Genomic DNA, 14,013 nt, shown 5'->3' with positions numbered 1-14,013 from the left:
AAAAGGAAACTCACTGGTGGATGAAGTGCTTCCCCACTCTTTGACTCACCTTCAGAGTCTGCCTGCTTTTGTTTACTTGTCAGAGTCCTCAACTGGTTGCTTTATACATTTTGTTGAGAGTTTTGAGTTGTAATAATCAGTAGGAGAGAGAGGCTGTAGTACACGTACTCCATTGTGGCCAGCAATGAAAACCTTGATTTCATTTGTTCTTTTTCTTTTTTCATTTGTTCTTGTTTTTATCTTTATTATTTCTGTCCTTCTGCTAGTTTGAATTTTTTTTTAAGATTTTAAAAAATTTTTTCTTTTTCTCCCCAAAGCCCCCCAGTACATAGTTGTACACTTTTAGTTGTGGGTCCCTCCAGCTGTGGCACGTGGGACACCGCCCCAGCATGGCCTGACGAGCAGCGCCACATCCACGCCCAGGATCCAAACTGGCAAAACCCTGGGCCGCCGAAGCAGAGCACATGAACCTAACCACTCGACCACAGGGCCGGCCCCTGCTAGTTTGAATTTAATTTGCTCTTTTCCTAGTTTCATAAGGTGGAAACGTAGATCATTGATTTGATAGCTTCCTTTTCTAATATAAGCATTGGAAATTCTATGGCTATCTCTAAGTACTGATTTAGCTGTTTTAACCCCTTTATTATGGTGTAATTGACATACAAGAAATTGTGCATATTTGTAGTGCATAATTTGATAAGTTTTGACATGCACGCACCCATGAATCCATCACCACCATCAAGATAATGAAGTCACAGATGAGTTGGGAAGTATTCCCTCCCCTCTTTCAGTTCTTTGGAAGAATTTGTGTAGAATTGGTATTATTCCTTCCTTAAATGTTTGATAGAATTCCCCGGTAAGGTCTTCTGGGCCTGGAATTTTGTTTATCGGAAGGCGTTAAACTACAATTTCAATTTCTTTAATATATATTGGGTTACTCAGATTATCTGTTTCTTGAGTGAGCTTTAGTAATTTGTGTCTTTCAAGGGGTTCGTTGGTTTTACCTAAGTTGTCAAATTTATTGGCATAACGTTGTTCATAATATTCCCTTATTATGCTTTGAATTTCTAAGGGTCAGTGGTAGTCTCATTTGAATTAAAAAAAAGTCTAATCACATGTGGTAGTGAAAACTATGAACTTCATTCAAAAGGAAATCTCGCCCCCAGCTAATGTCTGCTTCAGTGCTTCAGGCTGGAACTTTTTAGTAGCAAGGGAAGCCTGCTCAGCTTTTTTCCCTTTACCCTCCTAGCTAGCTCTTCTCCCTCCCGCCAGTCCCCCACTCAACAACTAGGACATCTCTAGCTCCTTGGTGAAGCAAGCGTGGAGGGAAGGAGATACAAAGGACAAAAGTAGTTTGACCTAACTGATAAAGATGTCATCTGATATTGGTGCCCTCTGCATGTGGCAGATCCCAAAGACTGATTCTTCCTGTCCTTGGCACTTCTTCGGTTAGTTAGAGATGCCCCAGCTAGGGCCCCTGACTACAGTTTCTTCAATAGAGGCACTGCCTCTTTTCCAACAAGTTATTTAACATATCTCCTCTCCAACCCCACCCTCCAGCCCCATATTACAGCTCCAATCTCTTTTTTGCTGAGGTCACCTTAATACTAGCAGAAAGCCCTCTTTCCAAGTAACCGAGCCCTGTGCATGTCCAGAGGGTCCGCATCTGGCTTGTGGAGGAGTGTGTGTGTGTGTGTATGTGTGTGGTTGGACCTGCACCTTGATCTCTTCACCCTCTATGCAACCCCCTCTGCTGCCACAGACTGCCTCAGTCCACCTGTTACCTGTAGACTTTTTCTAGGTGCAAATCAGGTGCCAAGTCCTCTGTATCCCCCAAACTCTAGTGGAATATCAAGCAACCTGTCTCCTTGAATCCTTCTTACTAGATTATGGGTAAGGTGAACATACTCCTCTCTCCCCTGTTGTTGGAGACAGAAAATGCCACAGCTTTCCAACAGCTCTCTCTGAAGAAATTTTCTTCCTCAGCTTCTTTAACCTTAAAGCTCTTATACTTTTAAGGTATATGTTACTGCCAAGGGACATTAAGTGGTTTTGATCTACTCTTTTTAAGTACTGCAAAGGTCTCTGGACTGGGGAAGCACTTGGTAGTATTTTATAACAGGCTTTGAAACAAAAAGAGTGGGGGTTTTTAAATTTATTTTCCTTCTTATGATGAGAACTTTGAAGATTTACTCTCTTGGCAACTTTCAAATATGCAATACAGTATTATTAACTGTCGACACCGTGCTGTACATGGATTTTAATAGCATGGTAAACCAATTCCCTAAGAGCATGGCTTGCAGCTGAGGGGCAGATACAGCTTCCTGAAATGTCTGAAACTTCAGCTTTTGAACGCGAAGCATTGATGTTAAAATGCAAAGCTCTGTAACCTTATGTGGCCAAACTACTGGTACAGACAGTGCAGGATTTAGACCAGCATTGCCCAATAGAACTTTCTGCCATGATGGCAGTGTTCTCTCTCTCTCTGTAGAATTGTGGTATGGGCCCACCCTTTATATTTTGGTAATCTGGTAAGTGTGAATTGGTATGTTACATAATTTTTATTTCCCCAGTTACTGGTAAAGGTATTTATCATTTCATACAGTATTGACTGGATTTCCTCTTCTGTGGCTTGCCTGTTCATATCTTTTATTCATGTTTTTGTTGGGATGTTTGTCTTTTTTTATTGATTTATATGGATTCTTTATATGTATTCTAGATTTCAGTTTTACGTGTAGCCAGTATCTTTTCTTAGTCTTAGTTATTGATGGTGGAATAGAAGTTTTAATTATAATGTAATCAGATTTATCAACTTTTTAGTTTGTGCTTTTTGTGTAATTTTAAGTCATTCTTTTTCTGGCTGAGCTCATAAAGATGTTGTCATATAATTTTCTCCGAAAAATTTAAAATTTTGTTTTTACTTTCTTAAAATCTGCGTGGGATTTATTTTTTTATAACTCATGAGGAAGGGAACTATTAGTTCCCCTTTTTCCCCACGTGGGCATCCACTTGTACCGTGCCACGTAGTGAACCCTTTCCACAGCTGTGTGTGACACCCCTTCAGCCAAAGGTCAAGTTCCATTACGTGTGGGCCTATTCCTAGGCTCTCTATTTTGTTCCATTGGTCTATTTGTCCCTTTGCCATTATCATGTTTTTATGCTTTTATTCTAATGAGTTAAAATATGTAAAGCACTTAAAACAGTGCCTGACACTTAGTGAATGCTATATAAATGTCAACTGTTAGGCCTTTCTTATTGTTAATAGCTGGGACGATGAAACCCCCTATCTCTTTTGGCTCTTTGGTCTTCTAGATAGAAATTTTAGCATTAGTTTGTCAAGTTCCGTGGAAAGCCCTGTTTAGGATTCAGTTACGGCTGCACTGTGTTTGGAGATGAGTTGGGAGTAGAGTAGGGATTGGCGTCTTTACACTATTGAACTTTCCTATCTAATGAACTCTTGTTCAGCTCTTCTTCTCTGCCATTTAGTAATGTTTTGAACTTATCTTCAGGAAGAGCTTCCACACTTTTGTTAAATTTATTGATGGATACCTCTTAGTTATTATCACAATTGTGATTAGGATCTCTTATTACATTTTCTAATTGGTTAATACTCATGTATGAGAACGCCAGTGATATTTATATATTCAACTTGAGTACAGAAACCTTTCTAAACACTTTTATTAATACTAATAGTTTTTAGAGTCTCTTGGGTCTTCTATGTAAACAATTATCTTTATAAAAACAATTTTGTCTTTTCTTTTCCAATTATACATTTTATTTCTTTTTCTTCTCTCATTGTGTTAGTCAGGACCCGTAGTACACTGTGTAATAGATGCCGTGGTAGTGAATTCCTTGTTTGTTTCTGGTTTTAATGGAAATAATGATGAGGACAATGGTAGTAATATAATGATAGGCAGTATTTCAGTGCTTGCAATGTGCCACGAATGCACACTTCTGTATGCTTTGTACATATTACAGAGTTGAATCCTCCGAACGACCCTGTAAGGTAGGCTAGTTCTTATCCTCATTTTATAGATGAGAAAACAGGCACAGAGAGATGATGTAACTTCTAAAACATTCACTGTGGAGTATATTTGCTGTGGTGTTTTGAAAGATACCTTTCATCAAAAGCTTCTTTTATATTCCTAGTTTGCTAAGACTGCTTACAAAATCATGAATGAGTGTTGTATTTTTGTGAATGCTTTTTTCCTGTATCTATTGAGAAGATAATTTTTTCTCCTTTAATCTGTTCATGTGGTAGGTTATATTAATAGATTTTCTGATATTGAACTGCTCTAAACTCAGTTGAGGCATTTTTTTAATTAATTGACTTTAGTTTACTCATATTTAAGAATTTTGCATTAATGTTCAGAAGTGCGACAGAGCTTAGATTTTCTTTTCTTGTACTGTCCCCTTATTCTGGAATCCAGGGTTATACTAGCTGCAAAATACAGACTGAGTACTTTTCCTTCTTTTCCTGGTTTCTGAAACTGTATTGGCTGAAGTATACCTGTTCTTGAGAGTTTGATAGCGATCATCTACACAAACATCTGGATAGGATGCCCTTTTTAGGTAAGACTTTTGATTACAGAGTGAATTTTGTAATTTTAAAAATAATTACTGATTAATTCACATTTTCTGTATCTTCTGTCTAGTCATTTTTCTAGACAATTATGTTTCATCTGAGATTTCAGATTTATTGACCTAAGGCAGTATTCTCTTTTAATTAAAAAAATAGGTTTCATTTTTATCAAAATAAATCATGGTCAAGGTTTACAAAATAAAATAAATGTGGTAAAACTATGAAGAAAGTCAAGGGCATGATAAACATAAAATTCAGGATTGTGATTATCTGAGAAGAAAGAATGAAATGGGCACATGAAGAACTTCAACGGTAACAATAATTTGTTTTTTAGTGAGTGGTGGATATGCAGATATTTCTTGGTATCAGTATTCTTTGTAATTTACATATATCTTATAAAAATTCTTTAGAATTTTCTGTTGTGGAAGATTAAGATTTAGCTCACTTCATTGCTTCTGCTGCTCACTCATACACACACACACACACACACACACAAGGAAGACGTCTTGTTCCCTCGTGTTCCCAATATTGGTACTGTTGTTTACAACATAATGACTATATAACCACTATGCACAGCTGAGCCATGTAGTAATTTATGATTAATTTACCTTTCCTGCATAACCTTTTGTTTCCTTTGGTTGAAAATTGTCTTCTTTCTTTCATTTGCTGCTTCTTCTCTGTACTTATCACCAGTTCAGCTTACACACTCCATGACCAGTTGTCTGGAGTGACTCTGAGTGCTTCCAGAGCTATCAAGTGTTCCGTCAACGTCATACCCCTAAGTTTGTCTGGAGCCATCTGACCCGCTCCCTTCTGGGTGGATTATTCTCATTCCTGCGTGTGCAGTCGCCATTCTGACATCTCTCTTCGCCATCATTCTGGAGATTCCCTCCACTTTCTGCATTGTTGGGTTCCCCATTTGCTTTCTGCCATGCCTTCTTCCACATTTCATTGGAGCACATTCTTCCAGTATTTAAGAAAGAATGTAGGTCCATGGGAGGCAAGTTTTTTGAGATTTTTCAGTATCTAAGAGTGTTATATCCTCCTCCTAGATGGAGAGTTGCGCTTGGGGTAGAGTTCTAAGATGGACTTTTGAAGGCATTGCTCCATCATCTTCTAATTTTCAGTGTTCCTTTTGAGAACTCTGAATCTATTCTGAATATTGATACTTGGTATCAACTTTTTTCTGTCCGTAGCTTATAGGATTTTTTCCCTTTATCTCATACTCTCTGACGTTTCTCTCTATGCCTTCATAAGGGATCATTTTCACCAGTAGTGCTGGCACTTGGTAGGAGATAAATCCCCGCAGGGATAGTTGCTCCTTTCTCATGCAAAGCCAAGACGCTGCAAGGCTAGGCAGCTGCAATTCAAGCCCAAGTGGCAAGCAAGGCTTTTAAAAATCGCCTTTCACTTTGTGTGTGGGAGATTCCAAATTAACCCACTAAAAGTAGGCACATCAGGCCAGAAACTCATCAGCCTCTAATGGTCAGGTGTTAGACTCCCAGAAGAAAAATGGGTTCAGTGCCCCTGGCAAGTAAGAGTCTTATCAACAGAGGGCACTTTCCAAAGCCGAGTTCCCAGACTTCAGCCAGGAGCCAGGCCTGCTGTTAGCACTGTCCTACCCCTCACCTTTACCGGGGCTCTTTATTTCTTCCCGTGGATTGGAGTTACCATCTAGCATCCCTTTTTTCTTGGAGCTGAGCTCCAAGTCAGGTCAAATCGTGACAGCCCTCTGGGGATGGGGCTTTTGGTGGAGCCCCCTCGGGTTGCTGTGAGGCTGCCAGTTTTCACTGCTCCCAGACCATGGAGTTGGGGAGCCAGGGGTTTGGGGTAGGGGGGTTGAGTAGCCCCCAATACCACAGACTTGGTTGTTCTTACTGAGGTTCACTGGTTCTTGAATAAATGCTTCTTAATTTGTTATATGCTTTTGGTTAATTTCCAAAGTCCTGAAATGATGGATTTTGATAATTTTGCCAGTATTTTCATTGCTTTTATGGGGGAGAGGATTTACCAGGATCTTCCCTCCATCGTTCCAGAAGTCCTGCCTTAAAGCATTTCTCTTAAAACTGCAGCAAGTACAGAAAATAATCATTATAACAAATAGCCTTGTACTTACCTCCCAGAATTAGCAAATGTTAACATTTTGCCATTTGTAGTGGTTTTTTTTTAAATAAAAGAAATGGAGGTTTACAAATAAAATTGAAGCTCCTCTTCCCCCTCCTGAGTCCTCCTCCCCTCATTACCTCCCCAGGCAAACAATATCAAGAATTTGGTGAGTATCCTTCTAATCCATGTTTTTATACTTTTACTACACATATTTGTATCTGTAATCAATATAGCATTCATTAAGTAAATTTACCAGATTAGTGCTCTTAAACTAAAGGAGTCTTTCTACAACTTGCCTTTTTGTATTCAGTGTTGCCCTTTGAACTTTACCTATGCTGATAGGTTAGATTTAGTTTATTCATTTTAACTCCTGTATAGCATTCCAACATCTGAGTATCACAGTCCGTTAATCCATAGCCTATTGGTGGGCATTTGGTTGTTTCTCAAATTTGTTGCCATTCTTGGGCATGTTCCTGGTTCCCATTTGCAGAATTTCTCTATGGTATAACTGCATGGAATACGTAGCAGGGTGTGTACATTTTCAACATTGCTAGATGTATAACCTTTTCTCTCATAAATGAAATCAATTTGCCTTGTATGTTTAGGAGTTTTGTATCTGTGTAACTGAAATCGCTTTATAATATTCTCATATTCTGTCCTTATTTGCTTTTGGCATCGTTTATTCTGTTTTGTATAATATAAGCATTGTTTTACTAATTTTCTTTTGATTATTAAGTGCCAGATATGTCTCTTTCCATAATTTTATTTTCAATATTTCTTTTTTCTCTAATTGTCTCTTGAAAACATAGAGCTGATTTTTTAAATGCAATTTAATATGGCTGGCCATTAATTAATAGGATAAATATATATTTATTGTGCTGTGACTATATTAGTATTTCTTCTTTTGTTGTATTTTCTATATATTGTTTTTTCTTTACTTCTTTTTTCCTGCCTTTGCTACATTTCTTTACTCTCACCCCCACCTTTTTCTCCTTTGGTTATTTTCCACCTGAAAAATTCAAGTACCAAGCATTATGCTTAACCAGGCTTTGTGTGTAGCAAATTCTCTGTCTTTTCTTGTCCAAAAACGTCTTTGTTTTGTTATCGTTCTTTATCACAACTTAGCTGGGGGTAGAGTTCTAAGATGACAGCTTCTCCCAAGACTTTGAAAATATTCTTTAATCTTTGGCTTCTTTTTTTTGCTGATGAAGTCTGATGTTAATCTAATTGTTTCTTTATAGGTGATTTTTAAAAATTTCTCCACAGTAGGTTTTAATACTTACTTTCTGACTTTAAAGTCTTGTGGTTGCTGCACTGAACTGTGTCTTAAGTGCAGATTTGCTTTTCTTTACCACACTCAGGACTCTTGGCATACAATGGTAGGATGCATGAATTTCTTCCATTCTAGAAAACTACCAGTCACTGTCAAATATTGCCTAGATTTGGGGTCCCCAAGACCACCACCACATTCAGAGATTCTCAAGAAGGACTCACGGGACTTGGCATATAGTTGTAGTTATAGCTACAATTTATTACAGTGATGTAGTAAGGATATACAGCTGGATCATAAGGGAAAAAGACACTAGCAGAGTCTGGAGGAATCCACATACAGGATTTCGTATTCTCTTTCCCTCTCAACTAGGGTCACACAGGGCACACTTCTCCTAGCAGTGAAAATCCAGCAATACATGTATGATGTTTATGCCCAGGGAAGCCCATTAGAGACTCAGTGCCCTCAGTTTTTATTGGAGGCTGGCCATATACACAAACTCTGCCTGGCACATACCAAAATTCCAGGCTCCCAGAAGGAAAGGAAATGTTCCATATAAATCACATTGTTTGTACAAGCAACCTTATCACTTAGGGAATGGTGAGGACATTTCTGAACTCCAAATTCCCAGATGTCAGCCAAGGGCCAGACTTGCAAGCTGGCCTTTCTAAGGATAGCAGTTTCGGGGTTGCTCTTTTAACCTTTTCTTGGCATATTGCTCCTCTCCCTTTTTCTCTGTTCTTTCCATTTGGATTTCCTATTAAACCTGTGTTGGAACTTATCATTTCTCTATTTCTCTTACCCTATTTCCATTTTGTTAGCTCTTTATGCTTGCCACCTTCTGGGTGATTTCCCAAGATCTGTCATCTAATTCATTAAATCTGTCTTTATCTGTGACTAGTCTACTGTTCAGCCTCTCTATTTAGAGTTTTTAAAAAAAATAATGGGTATATATTCTTTTATATTTATATTTGTTTCTTTTTTCAGATTTTCCTGGTTTTTTTTTCTCCCACAGTCTAGTGCTTACCCTATTTCTTTGAGTATTGGAAATATATTTATTTTAGTGTCCAGATTGTTCTATTAGCTACAGTTCTAGGAATGGGAGTATCTTTAAATGTATCTGCTAATTGTCTCTCATGATGGTTCATTTTCTTGTGAGGTTTTTATTTTTTTCCTGTGAACTCTTTAGTGAGAGCTGGTTTTCCATAGAAATTCTATGAGCCCTAAGCTATAAAAACATAAGAATATGTCTTCTGGAAAGTTTGCCACTGCTAGGAACCTACTAATAACAGGACCAATTTTTATGTTAATTTTTCTGCACGTGGGCTCTGTATGATACTTATATCATGTGGCTTGAGTTTCAGAACTAGGCTTTTGATCTCTTCTGTATAATATCTTTCTTTCCAATTTCCTTGACCAGTGGGAAGTCTTTCTAAAGCTCTTCTTTAACAAGCATGGAAGCCGCTTGTAATTCCAACTTTAAGTGGAAATTACATTCCAGTTTTCTGAACATTTGTGCCCTGTGGTCTGGATTCCGCTGCAAATCATTGAGCTTCAGTTTCTGTTCACCCCATCACTTTAAATTCCCACTTCACTTTTGACACCTAATAAATTTCTTTTCTTGGTTTTGAACTTGACTGTATTAAATTATTTTTGTTAAATATGGGCCACCATGTCTTTGTATTTGCACTCAGAGGAGGGGGAGGCATGGAGATAATCCATCCACATAAGCTCAAGTCCTATTGATAGGAGTTCACAGTAGGGCATTTGTGAATTAATTTTATCCCATAACATTATAGGAGAAATATTTACAAGGTTGATGATTCATTGCCTTTTTTCCCCTAGAATTCTGGCAAGTTGATGACCAGATACATAACCACAAGGAAAGCCAAGACAAGCCTCTGTGGCAAACTGCATTCATACACAAGGAAACAGTGAAGGATGAACATGGCCAAGAATTCAGAACATGCAGAAAAATCATTTATCCGAGCCCAGACTTTGTTTCTATAAGACAAAGACTCCCTAAATATTATTCATGGGGAAGGAGTTCAAAACATAATTTAAACTTTCTTAGTCAAAACAGAAGCTACGTAAGAAAGAAAGATGATGAATGTAAGGCCTATTGGAAATTATGCTTCCATTCTAATCTTGATAAAGCTCAGCCTGGAGAGACCTTCTTTGAGCCTAATCAACGTGGAAAAGCCCTCCACCATAAGCAAAGCCTTAATAAAAGTCGGAGAATTCAAACTGGGGAGAAACTCTATGAATGTTCTGAATGTGGAAAAGTGTTTATCCAGAAAGCTAACCTCGTTGTACATCAGAGAACTCACACAGGAGAGAAACCTTATGAATGCTGTGAATGTGCAAAAGCCTTCAGTCAGAAGTCAACCCTCATTGCACACCAGAGAACTCATACAGGGGAGAAGCCCTATGAATGCAGTGAATGCGGGAAAACCTTTATCCAGAAGTCAACTCTGATTAAACATCAGCGAACTCACACAGGAGAGAAACCATTTGTATGTGGTGAATGTGCAAAAGCCTTTAAGAGTTCATATCACCTTGTTAGACATGAAAAAACACATATCAGACAAGCATTTTATGAGGGTATCAAATGTGGTAAGTCCAGCTTTATGCATCAGAAGACTTCTACAGGTGAGAAACCTGAATGCAGTAAACATGAGAAAGCCTTTGATGAGAAGCCCACTACCATTAAGCAGCAGAGAATTCATATAAAAGAGAAACCTTATGAGTGCAGTAAATGTGGAAAAAGCTTCAGGGGAAAGTCACACCTCTCTGTTCATCAGAGAATTCACACAGGCGAGAAACCTTATGAATGCAGCATATGTGGGAAGACTTTCAGTGGAAAATCACACCTCTCTGTCCATCATAGAACTCATACAGGAGAGAAACCTTACGAATGCAGAAGATGTGGGAAAGCCTTTGGTGAGAAGTCAACCCTTATTGTACATCAGAGAACTCATACAGGAGAGAAACCCTATAAATGCAATGAATGTGGAAAAGCCTTCAGTGAGAAGTCACCACTGATTAAACATCAGAGAATTCATACAGGAGAGAGACCTTATGAATGCAGTGACTGCGGGAAAGCCTTCAGTAGGAAGTCAACTCTCATTAAACATCAGAGAATTCATACAGGAGAAAAACCGTACAAATGTAGTGAATGTGGGAAAGCCTTCAGTGTGAAATCAACTCTCATTGTACATCACAGAACTCATACAGGAGAAAAGCCTTATGAATGCAGGGATTGTGGGAAGGCCTTCAGTGGGAAGTCAACTCTCATTAAACATCAGAGAAGTCATACGGGAAATAAAACCTATGAATATACTTGAGAATGGGATAATTTCACTACTTGTTCTATCTCATTATATCAGTTCATCCTGGGGAGTAACCTTATAAATATAAAGAATGTCAGAAATTCCATATATTATTTAATGTTCATTTAACTTAATAAAAGGCACAAAAGTATAATTCCAGAAGCCTGTAATAAATGTGCTCAATTTTTCATCCAGAATTCTTAGCTATGAGTGGAGAATTGTACATCAAAGAATTCAAAAGTGGCAAAACTGTGAGTGTATTGAAGTGAGAAAACTTTTAGAAAGCATTTAAATGTCATTGCCTATCAGAGTATTTATGCTGAGGAAAAACTAAGAATGAGTTTAGGAAACCAAGTTAGAAATAATGAGAGAAACATGTTCCAATTCTATACCAAACATTGTGTGGGAAAGGTGCAGAGGTTGCAAACAAGCACTCACTTATAAAGTTAAGATATGTTCACTGTGGAGTAGAGTATGACGCTTTTGAAAGAACAGTATGAAGCATAAAGTATTAATCCTAGCTGGGCCAAACTCGCAGGTTATTTCTTAAACAGAGAACAATTGCTTAGAGTGAGAGAGGATGAGTCATCAGGATCCCTGAAACAAACGAGCTCAAACAGGAGATCTTACACATGAATCATCATCATCTTCAGTGCAAAAATGCAAACCCCTTACAGAAAAGGCACACCTTGCTTTGGAACAGTGCTTACAATTTAATATTCTTTGTCTTTTAAGCAAGAGTAATCATTTTATGGTGAGGCAATAACATATTTTTAATTTTCAGAGTATCTCCCATAACAGCAATATTATTTAAATTGCAAAAAATAGAAGGACATTGAATATCCAATAATAGGCAATTGATTAAAAATTAATATCAATAAGTTGGAATAATATGGACCATTTAAAAATTTTCTTTATTATGTGTGAGAATTTGGGGAAATGTTCATGGTAATCTGTTATGTGAAAAAACAGATTACAAAACAATGTACCACATGATTTAAATTATAAAAAAAATACATAGAAGAAGGATATGCACCATTATATCAGTGATTCTGGGTGGTAGAAATATAGCAATTTTGTGATGAATAAAATTATATGCACATATACATGTATACATATGTATTTGTACTATATATCTATTTTAGGTGTGTGTGTGTGTGTGTGTAGGTAGACATAGAACAAAAAGCTAGGAAGGAAATACACCAAATTATTAAGCAAATTATCATTTGTGTATTGGGATTATTGGTGATTTTTAAAACTTTTTGAATGTAGTCTTCAGAATCTACCAATAAAATAAATTGTTTAAAGTAATCTTGTGCATACTTGATTGTCTTCCCATCCTTTCGTCCATTCAGCTTTGTCTTTATGACATCATTCTTTTGTTAAAATGACCCCATTTTCACATATGTATACATATTGCCTATTGGTTTTCCATGTGATTGTCTATGATTTTGAGTATATATTTTGCATCTTGAGAATGGATATCCTGTGACTTTAATATCTGTATGTGATTTTTTGGATGAAAATAAAAGCATCTCCATAGGTTTTTACTCTATAACCATCAAATCGTGTGACATAAGTTATCAGCTAACAAATTTTAAGTTGAGAAGAGACATGGTAAGTGGTCAAAAGTACCAGAAGTAATGAGACAAAACTGACTTCTGACACCAAATAGAAAGCTCTTTTCACTGTGATATTTGTGAGTGTTACTGAATGCTCATCTTCCCTCTTTTCTCCTTGTCCTATTGTCAGCAGTTGTATCAGGCACACCCTAGGTGACCCCAATGATTTGTTCCCTATGTAATCCTCTCCCCTTGAGTGTGGGCAGAACCGAGACTTGCTTCTAGCCAATAGGTTATGGCAAAGGTGATGGGATGTCACTCCCATGATTACGTTAGTATTATATAAGACTCCATCTTAGCAGACTGGAGAGAAATTTTCCTTGCTGGCCTGATGAAGTAAGCAGCCATTTGAGGACAGCTCACGTGCCGAAAAACTGCAGCTGGCTTCTAGGACCTGAGGGAACTCTGAGCTAAGACAGTAGGACTTGAGTGGCAAGATCTTGGAGACAAAAGTGAAGAGAAATAAGCCCAATAGACTGAGCTTTTTCCCACAAAGAGCTCACTGATTGGTAAACGGCGCGAGGCAGATTCAGAGATGCACAGCAGCCAAGTGCCTGAGGTCCTAAGGAGAGCTTTCAGCAGTTATGTGCCAAGGGGATCAAACTTGGAGTTCAGATCCCACCAGTGATGATGGGCCCTGGTAAATACCACAGACTTTCAGTTCGACCCTCTGAAGGACTTTTACCTAGGAATTAGTGGGAAGTAAATATAGACCAGATCTTTAAAAGATGGATACCTCACCTTGAATTAGCTCACTAGCTAACTGAATTAAGGTAATCTGCCCTACTATAATTGCCTGTCAGAAACTAAAGCTCATCTAGAGCTTCTACAATTTCTCATGCACAGTGGTAATCAAAAATTGCTAGGCACACCCAGAGTCAAAACTAAGAAAAAAGTGGACAGTAGCAGCAGACCCACAGGTAATTCAGACATATGAGTCACAAGTCATGGTCTTTAAAATAACTGATTAATACGAACAAGAAAACATAAAATGAAGTTCATAAGAAAATACAAATTGTTTCTGATGATTATTTACTTTTTTGCTTAGTTTTTTATTTTCCTGGAGTTCCTAATTGCCCTTTTTTTCCTTGTTTGTTTTTC

General features: G+C 37.7%; 1 protein-coding gene across 4 annotated transcripts in view; it reads left to right on the top strand.

Annotated features, from left to right (window-relative positions):
• The window catches only part of ZNF674 (zinc finger protein 674), a 29,558-nt gene extending 16,957 nt beyond the window's left edge, over positions 1-12,601 (top strand). For 3 of the 4 annotated variants that reach the window (XM_008508757.2, XM_008508758.2, XM_008508762.2), the window contains one exon: positions 9,804-12,601. In XM_008508757.2, coding sequence (XP_008506979.1) covers positions 9,804-11,305 — 1,502 coding nt within the window. In that variant the 3' untranslated portion in view covers positions 11,306-12,601. Of the gene's footprint in view, positions 1-4,467; positions 4,573-9,803 lie in introns of those variants that run through there. The other variant, XM_070606473.1, reaches the window with a different exon arrangement.
• The last annotated feature ends 1,412 nt before the right edge of the window (positions 12,602-14,013 follow it).

The sequence above is a fragment of the Equus przewalskii genome, chromosome X, assembly GCF_037783145.1.
Source record: "Equus przewalskii isolate Varuska chromosome X, EquPr2, whole genome shotgun sequence".
NCBI classification, from domain to species: Eukaryota; Metazoa; Chordata; class Mammalia; order Perissodactyla; family Equidae; genus Equus; species Equus przewalskii.
This window is presented reverse-complemented; position numbering and strand designations above follow the sequence as displayed.